General features: G+C 39.7%; 1 protein-coding gene across 11 annotated transcripts in view; it reads left to right on the top strand.

The window, feature by feature from the left end:
* MARK3 (microtubule affinity regulating kinase 3) overlaps positions 1-14647 on the top strand; it is a 65097-nt gene extending 50450 nt beyond the window's left edge. For 3 of the 11 annotated variants that reach the window (XM_086462298.1, XM_086462293.1, XM_086462297.1), the window contains 3 exons: positions 2458-2715; positions 9862-9906; positions 12160-14647. In XM_086462298.1, coding sequence (XP_086318424.1) covers positions 2458-2715; positions 9862-9906; positions 12160-12505 — 649 coding nt within the window. In that variant the 3' untranslated portion in view covers positions 12506-14647. Of the gene's footprint in view, positions 1-1561; positions 1727-2457; positions 2716-5081; positions 5109-9861; positions 9907-12159 lie in introns of all 11 variants that reach the window. The other 8 variants (XM_086462296.1, XM_086462292.1, XM_086462300.1 and 5 more) reach the window with 5 other exon arrangements.
* Positions 14648-15266: the final 619 nt, after the last annotated feature.

Below are 15266 nucleotides of genomic sequence, written 5' to 3'. Positions count from 1 at the left end.
AGGCAGGTAACTAAATAAAACTTGGGTCTAATGTGTTGTGAAACTACATTCTTTCTCCTTTATCTTTTGCGACAAACTGAGAGGAAAGGAGCTAGAAGTGCTTGAGAGGCTAGTGACCAATTATTTGGGGATTATGTGACTTTGGGGTATTGCTTTAGAGATGAATGTTATTTCCTTACAATTTCTTAACACCCTGGGGTAATATAAAAGCTGGGCTGTCTTGCAGGGTTCATTGTAATGATGCCTGCAGTTGGCATCCTGCTGGATTCAGCATTGTAGACAGATGCATGCATGACTCGGATGAAGTTTTCTAGATTCTGAAAAGTTAAAAGCAAAACCAAAAGAAGTAGATTTTGCTAACTGTTTTAGGCAGCAGTTCTGATGTCTGAGCCATGAGGTGTTTTCTACTAGTGCTTTGGGACAAAGCCAGAGAAGTGGATGAGCTGATAGTTGTAGCTGGACTAGAATTCTCGTCTCCAAAGTCTGACATACCAGAATGAGATAACAGGACTTGAATTTCAGTATGTGTAACTGTGAAGTACCTTGGAAGAATGCAGTGTCATGAAACTGTCACTGACATTACTGATTTCTTGGTCTCGATCAGTATTTCTGAATTACAGTTGCCTTACTTTTAAAGCAAACTGAAGATGAATGACATACAGTGTTGTTGCCTGAAAGGCCCAATACATCTTGTGGCCTCTCAGTTTTTTCCCATCCGTATCAGTACTAGATAATGTGAAGGCTGCAAAGGGTATTGTGGTCCAAAGAAAGAAAAAGATTTCATGCTCCTATTTTAACATATTATCCAGCTGGCAGGTTACTGGCCATTCCACTGAGATAGCACTGTATACCTTCCTTCAGAGCCCGAGTAGTACTTTGGAGAATTTAAGGTCTGTGGCTAAGCAATATGAGATGCTCTTCAACAGTCATACCTCTTTCTTCAGAGAACACCATGTCTTCTACATTTACAGGTTGAATAATAGTAGCCTTTTAGTTTGGGCCTCTCTGGACTTGGTAAAGATCATGAAATTCTTGGGTTCGATTGTGCCTGTGAAGTCCCTCAGTTATCAGATGTAGATCAAGATTTGACAGCTTGCCCAACTTACACTGATTTCTTTTAACACGTTCTGAAAACAAAGTGTTTCACCAAGGTAATGGAACTATCACCAGTCTTTTGGAAAGTGCAGTTGGTGGGGTTTTTTTAATGCGTTTTTTAATGTTAAGATGGATACGAGTTATATCAGTGCTTCATACTAGTGCTTTGGCACAGGACACAGAGTTATTCGGGTTCTGTACATCAAGGAGGCCATCACTGCAAACTGTTGCTAATGGTAAGAGAATGATCACTTCATAGATGCCAGGTGCTACAGTAAGGATGCTTTTTAAGAGGAGTGTAGGGTAGTTACTGCTGTTTACATAGAAGAGGGCTGTTAGAGTTCATGTTCTTTGATAAATCAGTTAATAGAAGGAAAAGTTTGCTTTTTTTTTCCTATGCAGTAGTTTGTTGTTGGTCCATCATGCTCTTCTTTCTGCCTCTGCCTGAACCCAAACCCCCTCACAGCCTGACAGAAATGTTCGCTTACGCAGCTAGCCCTGCTTCAGTTTGTACTACATCCTTCTCCAGTGTTCGGCTGCGACATCAGAAGTCGATGTCCATGTCAGCCTCTGTGCACACGAAGATGATGTTGCCTCCAATAGACAATGGCGCAGATAACTTCAGGCCTATGTAAGAACCTGAAATCGTTGTGAAACTAACTTATACCCACTGCTTCTTAACTTTGTGCTGTGGAATTTTAGTCCTAGACTGTTCTAGTATATATTGCCCACAAGATGTGTGTTTCCTCATTTATTTTTTTTTAGTCTTGTTTACATTTGTCTTGTGGTGTGTCAGGCTGTCTGTGACATAATCCTGCAATAATGAACCATAATTTTTTTCCTGGTGTTAGGAGTATTGGACATTCCCTATTGTCAAAGTTTGTGGGAGACTTTAACTGTGTATCCTGAAGGACTTCACTACTTGGAGGAGTTGGCTTATAGAGAATTTTGTGTAGGATACTTTCAAATTAGCAAGATTTTCAAAGATATATGTATAGGATGTGGAGGGAGAGATGCTAAAGTTGCCTATTGATTCTCTTTCCTGGGAGGAACCTTTACTCATCTATTCTTTTACCAGTCTTCTCAGTGAAACATTGTATGCCTAGTTTATCTGGTCTTTTCCAGGATACTCCTGTTGCATTTTTCTGCCTATGTGGGTTTTTGTTTCGGCAGCCTTTTAATCCTAACTTCTTACAAGTTTTGATTCCATACAGTGCTGTAATAATGTTGATCTTTCCAACCTTGGCTTATATGAAAGTGTCTGCTTATGCTTTACTGTAGAACGTAGTGTTTTGTGTTTCCTGCAGAACCATAGTGCTTCTGTAAAGAAGTTCTAGCATTGTTTTTTGTTTTCTGCCCTAGCACTATTCCCGATCAAAGAACTCCTGTTGCTTCAACTCACAGCATTAGCAGCGCAACCACACCTGATCGTATTCGTTTCCCCAGAGGAACGGCTAGTCGGAGCACTTTCCATGGCCAGCTCAGAGAGCGACGTACTGCTACCTACAATGGACCGCCAGCCTCCCCCAGTCTGTCCCATGAAGCAACACCACTCTCTCAGACTCGAACCAGGGGTTCCACTAATCTATTTAGTAAACTAACTTCAAAACTAACAAGAAGGTAAGCCTCTTAAAATGGTAATGCAACATTTCCTTTCTGTTGGGTAATAGAAATACCCAGTAGTTCCTTGCTTAGGTAGTTGTGTCCACGTTCTCTGATTAATGGCTTAACAATTTCTGCAACTTAAAATGCACTGGCTTGTGATTTTTCATAGTTCTTTTTAGTTACAGAAGCCATTTGTTTTTAGCCGTTGAATCAAGTGAGATAAAAAGTGAGACAGTTTCGTCTGTGCTGTTTCTTCTGTGCTCTTTACCCTCATGTCTGAGGTACAAATGCTGCAGAGCTGAAACATTTCTGCTCGGTTCAAAAGTTGATCACTGGCTATGTGGTCTATCAGTAGACGGCATAAGCTAGGATCCTGGTCTTGATACTTAATGTCGCGTTAGAAGCTCAGGTTGTGCTTCCCAATCACTTCAGCTATCAGTGTTCCCAGAATAATCTTGCTGGCAGTACACAAATGAAAATATCACAGGTGAAAGGGTAGGGGCAGGAGATGAAAGCTTCTTTTGGCAGTAATGCTAGCATAGGTCATCTTAAAATAATGGCAGTGCTATGCTTTGTCTAGGCAGGAGTCTGGTCAAACCTTGAAAAACTTACTACTATTTTGACCTTTAGTTCATGTGCAGATTCTGGTTTTGATGTGAAGGTGTGTTGGTCTAGCCAAAGCCTAGCTTAAACAGGTGTTGTCCCTGCACTAACAGTTTTTATTCGAATTGGACTTCTAGATTCAAATGCATGTGTGATTCAAGTTAGTTCCTACAAACCCTGAAATTGAAAACCACCTATTTTCCTTCTGTGTTTAAAACCTGTTGGTTCACATACCGCATGCTTTAGACCACTTCTGATATCCACAACTTGTGTTCACAGAAGTGAGGATTTGTTTGCATTTGCCTTAAGGTAATCTCCATGCTTTTGTGCCCTCCTCATCATGTGAAATTTTTTGGACCTATATCATTCTGATCTTGGCCTGCTTGCTTTTGTATTGGGCTTATATCACATCACCACCAAGCCATTTCCTTCCTGTCTGTTCTGTAACTATATGTGCCTCCCTCTCAGCATCCTCTTCGTAGCCTCCCATTCCTACGAAGTAATGCTAAGCCAAACTCCGTTTTTTCACAACTGGCTGATTTCAATTTAGAGTGAATTTCTTTGAAAACGTGGAAGTTGTTTCTGTGAAAAACGGAAACGTGACAACCTAGCCTTTGGTAAATATTTTATCCTGCTCAGCACTCAGCTCTCTGCCAGCTAACACTTCCCTGGGAAGTACTGTGCTGTATGAAATTCTACCCCACCACCACCACTTTCTTCCTCTGTTGAGAGAGAGATAAAAGTTTATTTTGAATTTTTTTTTTTAAGAATCATCATCTGCTTTTTGTCAAGTGAAGTCTTAATCAGACACATCCTCTTGGCACGTCTGTCTTTCTGTACTTTTGTTTGTAATATCCTTACTTAATTTTCCATCTGACGTTCCAAACGCGGACACTCAAACTGTGAACATGCAAGCTTTTCGCTCAGTTGTTTAGGCAGCATTCAAACTTCTATCATTACCTCTGAGTTTCAACATTTGCAGTGCAGTGTGGTTTTCTTGAAGTTTTTCCCCACTACTTTTGACAATAGCTTAAATTCCATCTGGACTTGATTAAACAACATGCAGTTGTAACACAATAGCACTCTTCTAGATGGTTAAGTTTGCACTTGGAGGGCCTCTTACAGTTGGGCTCTGTTGTACTGGATGCTGTGCAAACTACTAAGGAGGTGGGTAGTGCCATCAAAGGACATGGTTGTGTTTTTTTCTCTTTAAATGAATTTAAAAAAAACCTTAAAACCTTAATTTATCCTAGCATTCTCTATGGTGAATCAGAATACTTTGGATTATGAACTGCTTATGGTCTTGTGTAGGTAATTGTTAGTTTCTGCCACTAAATTAACTAAATATTTAAGGCACTTTTAGGCACAACATGGCTGACCTAATGTTATGAAGGAAGGAACCTAACTCCGAAGATACTCAAAATCTAACTATAGTGAAGTCATTGATTTTTTGCTTTCTATTTGAAATACATGAAGAAAATATAAACATATTTTTATGTGGTTATGAGTTTTAAAGTGTTCTGACACCAGTACATATTATAATTCATAACAACTACTGGTGGCATATTTCCCAGAAAAATGGAAGTTTGGAAGTAGTGATGCTAAGAGTTTGACTCTTCAGACCCTAAATCATCTGCCTAATCTCTGAATGTGTTGACGTGTAATTTCATTGTGCGTTTTAAATGAGATCTTTTTGCATGTTTCACTCTAAATGGCTTTTTCAATTTATTTTGTACAAAACTTTTTGTTAACTATTATTTTGGCTTAATTTCTTTTAGAAACATGTCATTCAGGTTTATCAAAAGGTAGGATTTATTTATATTTAAAAAAAAAGTGGCTCCTGCAATTAACAACAGATTTGGCTTTCTAGCCTTGGTTTTCCGAAAACTAAACTTCCTGCTGAGAACTAAATACTTTCTTTCTTGAGAGGAAAGCATAGAATAAATCCATTAACTCATGATGATACTTAAGAATCTGTGGCACCTGTATAACAAGATGCTAAGCATGCCTTGTGAATTCTTCTTTCTTTGATAGAGTTGGTAGTACCAAAGTAATTCTGTTCTCTGTACTAATACACTTAGCATGCTTATGTTTGAAGAATGAGGTGTTTGATAACAATGATGAAAGTATAAACAAAACATAAGGTTACAAGCAAATAAAGGTAAGTGATGCTAAATTTACATTCTTATTTGTTTTATGATATTTTATTAAAAAATCAGTTTGAAGTGTTGTCTGCCGTTGGTACAATAGAAAGCAAACTGAACACAGTTGTGAATGTAACAGTTTTGTGTGGAAGATTGAATGAAGACGCGATGGCTGTGTATTTTAAAATGGGATGCATTTGCTGAAATGATTTGCAGCTGAAGTGCAAATAGAGCACTTGGGTTATAAACAAAAAGTATAATATTTATGCAAAGTTATTAACAGAAGGAAAAAGCTCAGAAGTCTGAGTCACATTTCAAGCCCAAAGGGTTGAATTTAGTTTTGCAATTTGGGAATGAATTGACCTGCTATATATCTTGTTACTGCATTATGGCTCATGGAAGTTGGCTGTACAATTTTCACCCACAAGTAAATTCTCCAGTAGGATTTTGTAATACTCTGTTTAGTTGTATCATATCTTGGAGCTTCTTAAAGGGCGGTACTTTCAATTTCCAACTACTGATCAAAAATAGGGAGACGGGGCCAAAAACCAGACATCTGTTTTAACTTTCAAAACGCAAGGCTGTGCATGTGACCATGATTTGAAGTTTGTGAGACCATTTCAAGGAAATACTTAAATTAGGGAGAGCCGAGATATGTAAATTGATGCCAAAATTTGGGTTTATGTACAGTCTGAGTCTAAAGGTACCTTGCCCAATTAAATTGAGTAAATTCCATGCCACGGTAATAATAATCAGAGCTCTTCCAAACATGACTGTGTTTAGAACTGGTGTCAGTTGGGTTGGCTGGCATTGTCACAGCTGCCTTGAGAAAAGGAACATGCACCAACTGTTAGTTAAGGAAAGAAACCCTCCAACACAGCATACATATGAAACTGAGCAGCAGCAATAGTGTTAACCCATCGTGCATCCGGAGCTGTGGGGTGCATACCGCTTTGTAAGAGGGAGGTTTTGTCTCTCTATGGTCACACTGCTCTTTAAAACAAAGGATTGTGGTATGTGCAACCTCCACAACGGGGTGCACGTAAGTTTGTTACACTGCTGCTCTGAAGAAAGATAGAAAATGCTAATATGAGTACAGTTTTAGACTAGAAGGTTACTGATCAAATTTTAGACTTAGGGTAATCTTTAATAATTTATTAAAATTTTTCTTTGACTTGAGGCCAGGAATCTTAAGACTATTGTGGAATAGCTGCTACAGCTCCCATTAATATGTCTTTTGAATAAGATATTTGCAAAGTCTTACACCACCTACATAGGACCAGACTCTGCTTTTTAAATTCTGTTTTAAGCGTGTATGGTGTCCCTCCATACCTGATCTGTATGTAGGTAGAAAATTAAATTGAAAATGTTGGGGGGGTTGGCAATTTTTTCTCTCACTCTGTGCTATGAATCTTACCTAAGGTCACTGTCCTTGATACTGAAAGAACTGCTGTAACCCAGTAACACGTGTATATAGTTCTGCAACATGAGTTGAGGGAGGTGAACAAAGGTAGATAATCAGTCACTTCTTTTTAAACTGCTGAGTTCTAATATTGTACTCAGTACACAGAGGTGTTAAATACATATACCTCTCTTGTACCATGCACTGTCCTTGCCAATCTGCATATTGTGAAAGTCTTAACTTTTTTTCCGACAGCAAAAATCAGTTTCTATGTTCTGGATTTTATTGCAGCATCTTTTCTTCATTTTCATAAATTGATCTTATTTTAGTGTCTTGCACTTTTTGCTGTTTTTTCTGTATCTTTTTAGACAGTTTTCTTTGTGTTTATTTGGATTTTTAACACAGAGTGTGCAAAGATGTAAAGAACAGAAAACACAGGGTAACTCAGGACAGATGTATGGAAACAATCTTGTTTTTGAAAGCCTTTCACAAACCATAAAGGAGATAGTGTGTAGGCATTGCATGACATAACTTTCCTATATATTTGTTCCATTTTCAAGACAAGGAGCATCTTGGTCCATAAAATTAATTTATGTAAAAAACCAAGCAAAAGCAGAAAATTTAGAGCATAAACTAGCAATTTGCGGTTCCTGCAGAAGTGAAGATTGTATGAAGCAGTGAGGCCGCCTCAGGGCTGCATCTGACTTGCAGACCCACCAAAACAATATTGGCAGTACAGTAAGTGACTGTTCCCAAAGCACCAGTGTGGAACTGTAGAACTGGACCATAACTGTGTCTTTCGTGAAGGAAGGACCATCTAGAGAGACTGGCACAGCTTTCCAAAGCTTGTCATGATCGCTCACATTTTGAGGGTGTGTGTCACTGAATGGAGTTCCTCGGGCTAAATGAATGCAATGCATGGAAAAACTGAACAAAGTAAGGATTTTCTGAGAGGTTTCCATGAAAGTGTGTTTGTTATTTCAGAGAGACAGGTATTTTGTAAATAATGACTTTTCTTAGATTTGGAATGCAGTGGATTAGAAGCTGAACAGTTTGGCTTAATTTCAACCTAAAAAAAAGGGGGATATAAGAATATCATTAGATATTTTTTTCTCCCAGACTTTTCTGGGCAGATTTCAGTAACAGTAAAACTCTTCATTGTTGGGGTGACTGGTTATGCTCCCATTTTCTGCAACCGTTTTCAAGTTTAAAAACAAAACAAAACAAAAACAACACAAAACCACACACACACAAAAAAAAAACCCTAAGCGCTTTCAGCTCTTGACAAAGCTGTTGTCTTCCACTTCATAGGAACACAGTAGGCTTTAAAGTTCAAGTACTCTCAATTTTTCTGTTGAGCAGTGTCTTCGGACTCGTTGCTTGCTTTGCCCAGTAAAACAGGCCTTTCCCAGGTCATCTGACAGGTGTGGGCTTGTTCAGTTGGTATACGTGATGGTTCCTCCCCTTTCTCGGTCCTACAGAGTTGTCCTAAAGGATGAGTTCACGCGCTGTATAGGCAGACCTTAAAAGTCTTTCCCCACCTTCTCATATAACCACCATAGATAAGTAGCTTGGGATCTCATGAAAATAACTACCATTAAAAACCCGCTTTGAAGCTCTAGGATTAGTTGAGGACTTGTCAGTTGTTTTCTTCTCGTTATCTTCCTTAACCTTTTCTGCTTGTGGCAGCTTCCCAGCAGAGACTCTGTCATACCGTGTGCTGTGCAGTACCTCAGAGAGTGGGGCTCTGATCAGCTGCTGTTGTGGCAAGCAGCTCGTAGCTCAGTGACTTACCAGTTTCTCAACTGAATTGCTGTTGCAAGAGCAGTGTGGATTTTGAATGAGGAGGGGGCTCCATAGCCTGTACAGCGAGTGCTGCCACCGTGCTCCTCACAGTGCTAGCACAGCGTCTGTTCCCTCGTGGCAGGGACTGCACAGAGTCATCTTACAAAACTGTTCCCTCGCCACAGCCCTCAAAAGGAAGGGAAGAAGAAAACTAAGCCTTGTAGCACCCCACACACCCTGATACAATACCGCTGTGCATCAGAAAATGAGCTTACTGTCTTACATTCCTATCCCTAGGCACCTGTCAACAAAACTGCTTTAATAATTTGCATTATTCAGTGAAGCAGTGTACTTAGAGTAGTCTTGATAAGAGCCTTAGAAAGGCAACTTTCCTCTGAGCAAAATTTAACCCTGAGATGTTGAACCATGGTATTGCAGTAATGGGAAGGTAGAGGAAGATGATTTTCCTTTTAATTCTGCTTGATACTGGGCTTTTTTAAAATGGTAGTGATCAGCAATGTAGCTTTAAGCAATGCAAGAAGACAGAAAGCTTAAGCTTACTCTTGAACATGGAAGATGTGTCAGTGTGGGCATTAATAGGATGGAGTTACCACAGCTTGAGAAATCTTGTATTTACCTCTGAACTTTTGTCAAAATGTGTATGCATCTTGTTCTTACGCACTAAGGTGTTCGGTGTTGTTTAAACACCTAATACCTTGGAGCTGGTGTGCCCGCCAACACAGCAGTGTGACCAGACTTGTCTGTAAATAGGGAATCTTTTGAAATATTCATTGTATTCCCAGATAAAAATTTTAAATACATTAGCCAAAAAATAACTGGGAGTTATTTCTCTTTTAGGAGGTAATAAATAATACAATGACTTCAATATGCTTTATAACTTTAGTTTCACATTTTCTGCTTTTAGAAGTTCAACTTTGTTCAGTGAGTTCTACAGTATTGAGATATATATAAACATACATTGTAAAAGTTAGTTATGGTCTTTTTAAACACTGTAGTTTATAGACTTCCATTTGGTTTGACAGTGTGTTATATCCTGAATTTGGTCTAACCTACAAAGTTCTTTACATCTTTGTTGCTTTGTATTTTAATACACCTTTGGTGTCTTTTAGCAGTATCTTTTAGCAACTACTCAGATATTGTATATTGTAGTGTAAGATTTGTCTTCTCTTTCCCACTTCCTTTTGCTTCTGCATTCTTTTCAATGAGGCTCCCGACTGAATTTGAGAGGAACGGGAGATTTGAGGGCTCAAGGTGAGGGTAAAATTTTTGTTTAAAATGTTACTTAGGTGAGTTTGAACCTTTCTCCCCTTGATTATGTGGCATAGTGGCTTCAGGCAGCAGCTTTTGTTTTGTGTAAGGCTTTGAAACTAAAAAAAGAAGCATTTCTGTCTGCAAAACAGCTATGAAAGCACTGACTGACTTGGTTCTAAACTTTCATCTTTGCTGTTGCCTTTTCCCTTGTGTGTTGTTTTTTTTTTGCGTTTTAGTCATTATAATTTGCTGTTGTCTTGTAGATGTGTAGGTAAGTGGTCTCTAGTGAGGCTGCAAACATGTGGGATAACCACTGAAGGGTGGTATTTCTCATCTCCAAAATCACAATCATTAAACAGTATTTTTCATGTTAGACTCTTCTAAAATCTGCAGATAAAAATACTGGAAGTGATCAAACCTGTGCTGGTTCTGCCAACTGTTTTCAAGTAGAAAAAGCTTTCAAAACCGAAATGAGCACTGAATAAAAGTTAGTGTTCCCCCTGCCCCCTTACAGCCTTATTAAACTAAAACCTTAAAGTTAAAACAAAGGGGTTTTTTTAATTTGCTTGCTGGATTTTGTAACATCTGGCAAATCACGTAGCTGGATTTGACAGCATAATCCTGTGACTCTTGCAGTTACTGGAAGTCTTTCTACCAGAAGGTAAAATTATGAAATAGGTTAACTTCGAGAAATGTATGTATTTAGTTTTGACCTTGCTGTCACTTTTTACTTAACCTCTTCATAATTGTCTGCTTAATGGTGGTAGAAGAAAAGCATTGTGTAACCAGAAATTAATTGCCAACTATTTTAAAGAGCAGCTTGACTTAATATTGGAAATTGAACTTTGAAGCTCAACATGAGACCTAAACTGCATGGTTTAGGGTCAGTTGGGTTAGGTATTTTCAGAAAATATTTAAGCGTGACAGTCAACATATTTAAACCTCTTGTCCTGTCCAAAAGTAAATTTGAAGAGGAGACTGGCAGCGTGCAAATATTCATAAAGAAAATCTCTCTTATTTTTTCCCTGGAGGTCCAAAAGTAGTTCCTTATTCTTCAGCTGCATGACCACTGATTTTGATTGAAGTAGAAGAATCATTGAAGCTAGAAATTTCTGGAACGTTTCTTTTCTTTGTCCTGTATAACTTCTATTTATCCTTACCAAAGGAAAAGTGGGTTTTTTTTAATTTAAAAAAAAAAAAAAAAAGAAAACAAAGTCGCAGACTTGGGAAATACTGCCTCAATATTTTGTGCTTTATCTCTTATAACTGACAGTAATAGTAACCCATTTATTTGTCATCTTTATTAACAACATTGAAGTGGTGTTTGGTATTGGCTTCCAACTCTCCTTCCTGCATGTCAGCCTCAAAGGCACTTAGCTGCAGAGCCTGTAGCAGCAAAAGATTTCATGGCTTTACCTCTGCCAGTCGTTGATATTAAACAAATTACTGACCAACTTAGAGACGAAGGGTTTCCTCCCTCTTGAAGGTAACCCCGATAGCCTACAGTGTGGGGGGTCTCTAGTGATAGTCTCAAACACTTAACCAGTGCAGGAAAGCCAGAGTAAAACTGAACCAGCCCAGAACTGGGTGGCACTTGTTGGTCCTAGGGGAGTAGGTGGGTGACCCCTGGCAAGGTCCCCCCAATCCTGCTGTCACTCCTCCTGCTTGCAGCTCACTGCTGTGGGACTCCAGGGGCCCTCCCAGTGCTTGGTCTCCGACCCGCTGCACAGGAGGAAGTGCAGAGGAGCCCCCAGGATCTTTCTGCACGGACTCATCCTCGTTGCATGTAAGCGGGCACCTCCCAGGGGCCGGCGCTCCCGCGATCTGGGCTGAGCGCCCTTTTGTCACCAGTCACCGCTATTTGAATGTTCCAGAAACTTCTAGCACAGAGCTGGCATTTCAGCTGTCCACGTGGCCTGAGAATAGGGGTATGAGCAGAACCCGCCTTAAAATGGAGTTGTAGGGGATGCATGTAGCTGTGCCTCCGCAAGGTCATTTCCCTCATGCTCCTGACTCCAGTGACTTCCAGTTGTGTCACCCGTCGTACCATACCTTTGTTTCAGCCCAACAGCTAACGCTTCACCTTGACTGTGTGTTTGCACAGCAGCTAGGAAGGCGGGGCATTGCTCGCAGCTGGAGCCTCTAGATGCTGCTCTAATACCGGTAGTGTGCGTTGAGTGTTCGTTTGCTGCACTAACCTGAAGCGTGGAGGAGGTAGCTGGCCCTGCTGACTAGTAAATTCCTGTCTTTCAGCCGCAATGTAGCTGTGGATCAGAAGGACGAGAACAAGGAAGCCAAGCCTCGGTCGCTGCGTTTTACCTGGAGCATGAAAACCACCAGCTCCATGGATCCCAATGACATGATGAGGGAAATACGAAAGGTCCTGGATGCCAATAATTGTGACTATGAACAAAGAGAGCGTTTCTTGCTTTTCTGTGTCCATGGAGATGGGCATGCGGAAAACCTTGTACAGTGGGAGATGGAGGTGTGTAAACTGCCAAGACTGTCCCTGAATGGAGTTCGCTTTAAGCGGATATCGGGAACATCCATAGCTTTTAAAAACATTGCTTCCAAAATTGCCAATGAGTTAAAGCTGTAACAAGAAAAATAGTTAAGTTGTAAATTAGTTAGCAATTTCAAGTGTTTTTGAGAATTCCGATGGAAATGTATAGAATAACATTTAGGCAATAACTTCTGCATCCTTCTGAATAGTGATATTAAAAAAAAAAAAGCTGCTGAGCTGGGAGGGAGAGTTGGACTTTTTTATAAGTGCACTACAGCATTAAAGTTGCCTACTATGTAAAATATTACCCCTTCTGCTTTATTTCCATTGCTCCTAAGTCTTTGACAACAAATTGAAACACAGAATATATTCATTTAAATATGCCTCCTGTTTGTGTGGATGTGTGAATGTACAGTATGTGTGTATAATATATAAAGTATTATATGTAAACAATTTCATTTACAACATCGAGCTGTACTAGTACCTCTTTTTGGGCTAATTTTGGTGCTAAAAATTGAAATGGCCAAGGAGGAAACACTTGAGTTAATATTTAAAATAACTGAAGCGATAACTAGTAAATGCAGGTTTACAGTTCACTACTGTGTTAAGAAAAAAAAAGTGTGTGAAGGGTTTGGATTTACGGTTGTGAACATTATTAGTCCTGTTTTCTAAGTAGATCTCATGAGATTATTAAAAATTCACTTTTACTGAGTAAGTCTTGCATTATATTTTGCCCACCTATTTATTATTTAAGTCTGAATCAAATTTTTTAAATGTAGTTGATTTGTGCATTAAAATTTGGGTAAATGCTTCCATTTTTCTGCTTCTGCTAAACGACTAAAATTGTATCTTTGTCCTTTTGGCTTATGAGTATTAATTGCAGCTAAGAACACCTTTGTGTTGTTCCACCGTTCCTCTATAGAACGAGGCAGTCTAAACAGATGTGCTAAATGCTGACTAGTGACTTTTTCTTTCAGACCAAGTTCTCCGTGTTAGACTAGGTCAGACTGATACAAAGCACAAAAAGACTCTCAAATAACAACTGTGTTTTGATGCAAGTCGGTGCCGTTCCGAGGCGTTGCTGCCCGTGTGGCAGTACTGTCCTTTGCGTTCTGGGCGCGCGCAGTATTGAAACCCAAAAGCAGGAATCAAATTGGCTTCTGATCTCCTCTGTAACGTCCAACTTGCTAAACTGCAGCCATAGGCGGTAGCAGTTACAGCTTTTCCTTGCAGCTCTCTTCCAGCGTGCTTCCACTTGGCTCTGGTTGTGTTGCTTTTGATGGCTTTGTGCCAGTTGTGTCTCTAGCTTCTGCTGCTGAGGGAGTCCACTGCTGCTCCTTTAACGTGCAGCGTGGAAACACCCCCCCTTGATGAACTCTGATGGCCAACTAGCTTTCTGTAGGACGCGAAGCTACGCTGGGATGGTCCCCGCTGTTTAACCGTCACTGTGGTGAGCTGGATTTGATTTGGCAAACTAGAATGACGAGATTTCCTCATGCGTTGTTTCCTACTGATACTCGGTTTATTTCATCAAGGACTTCTGTAGATAATATCTTGCATTATCTACTTGACTTTTTGTATTAATGTTTTATGGTTATATTTCAGTGAAGCACTTAAGCATGTACTTAACATGTGCTTTAAACTGGAGCCTAAATTTGCGTTTTAAATTTGCAGTGAGCTCGTAGTTATTCATAGTACACCGTTCAGATTTGACCCGAGGTGAAAATGCAAAATCCTCAATATTTTGCAAGTTGGTTCTTGTGATCTGTAGTCTGTGAAGGCAGCAGACTTCCCCTCTCTTTCCCCCTAAGCAGTGATATTGATTATGCTAGTTTAAAGGGTAATCATAGTTGTTAAATGTAGTAAATATTCCTGAATTTGCATTTTACTCTCTGTATATTCTGTATCATGCCATGGCTTGAGAACTCCAGGTGCTACCGGAGTTCAGTTGGCTTTCAGTGCTCTGCCCATGCCTGTACTGCTCAGTATGGTTTTTTCCATGAAAACTCCATTTTGTAATAGCAATAAGACATTTCAGGGCAGTCATTGTACTTTCTCAGGTGAATGGTCACCTATCCTTTCACTTCTGACATTTTAAGCACTCCTCCAAATGTATTTTTTTCACCTGGCAGTGCACTTTGTTGTCTGAACTGAAAAAGTGTTCTGATGAATGATGTAAATCTGTATTCGATGGAAGTTCCAAAAGGTTTCATATTAAAAGTTTTCTGAAATACTCTCTTCCTACTTCACCTGTTAAGTATGTAATCGTTTCTAAAAAGTGCACCAGTATCATACTTTGGATATTTAAAGTTTGTACTTAAGTATTTTTCTTAAAGTGTTCTCAAAAGCTTCTTTCAGCATAAGTCTGTATTTGAGGTATTAAAAAAAATTATAATCGGAAACAGATTTTTAACAGCTTCCTTCCCAAATGCCTTATAAAATTATCAAGCTGCAAGAATACACCCTTGTTTCTTTAGCCTACTGCTCTCTTGCTGTTCAAGCCTCTAGGAGCTGCCTGGAAAGGAAAGCTGCTTTCTTCAGATCTCCAGACCAAAGACGAACTCCTTCCCGAACAGAGGCCTTTACTTGTTCATATTCCTCGGGGATCTGTGTAGGTTTATCAGCACTGCTGCTGATACGGCTCCGCAGAGCTACTGCTGGTGTTTCTTTCCTCAAGAGATGAGTTTTTAAAAATAATGGGAGGTCAGTGTGTGGTGAGGAGGTGGCAGCAGGCCTAGGCCTTTTGGGATGTTGCCTGTCTCGCAACCAAGTAGTGGTTTATGTGATGGCATGACTGGTGTCCTGGGACGTGTGGTCTGACTGGTGTGTTGGGGGGTGCATTGGGCCTGTGACTAAA

Source organism: Leptosomus discolor, chromosome 3, assembly GCF_034619465.1.
Source record: "Leptosomus discolor isolate bLepDis1 chromosome 3, bLepDis1.hap2, whole genome shotgun sequence".
In the NCBI taxonomy this organism is placed as follows: domain Eukaryota; kingdom Metazoa; phylum Chordata; class Aves; order Leptosomiformes; family Leptosomidae; genus Leptosomus; species Leptosomus discolor.
Note: the sequence above shows the minus strand (reverse complement) of the source record. Positions and strands in the feature narration are given on the sequence as shown.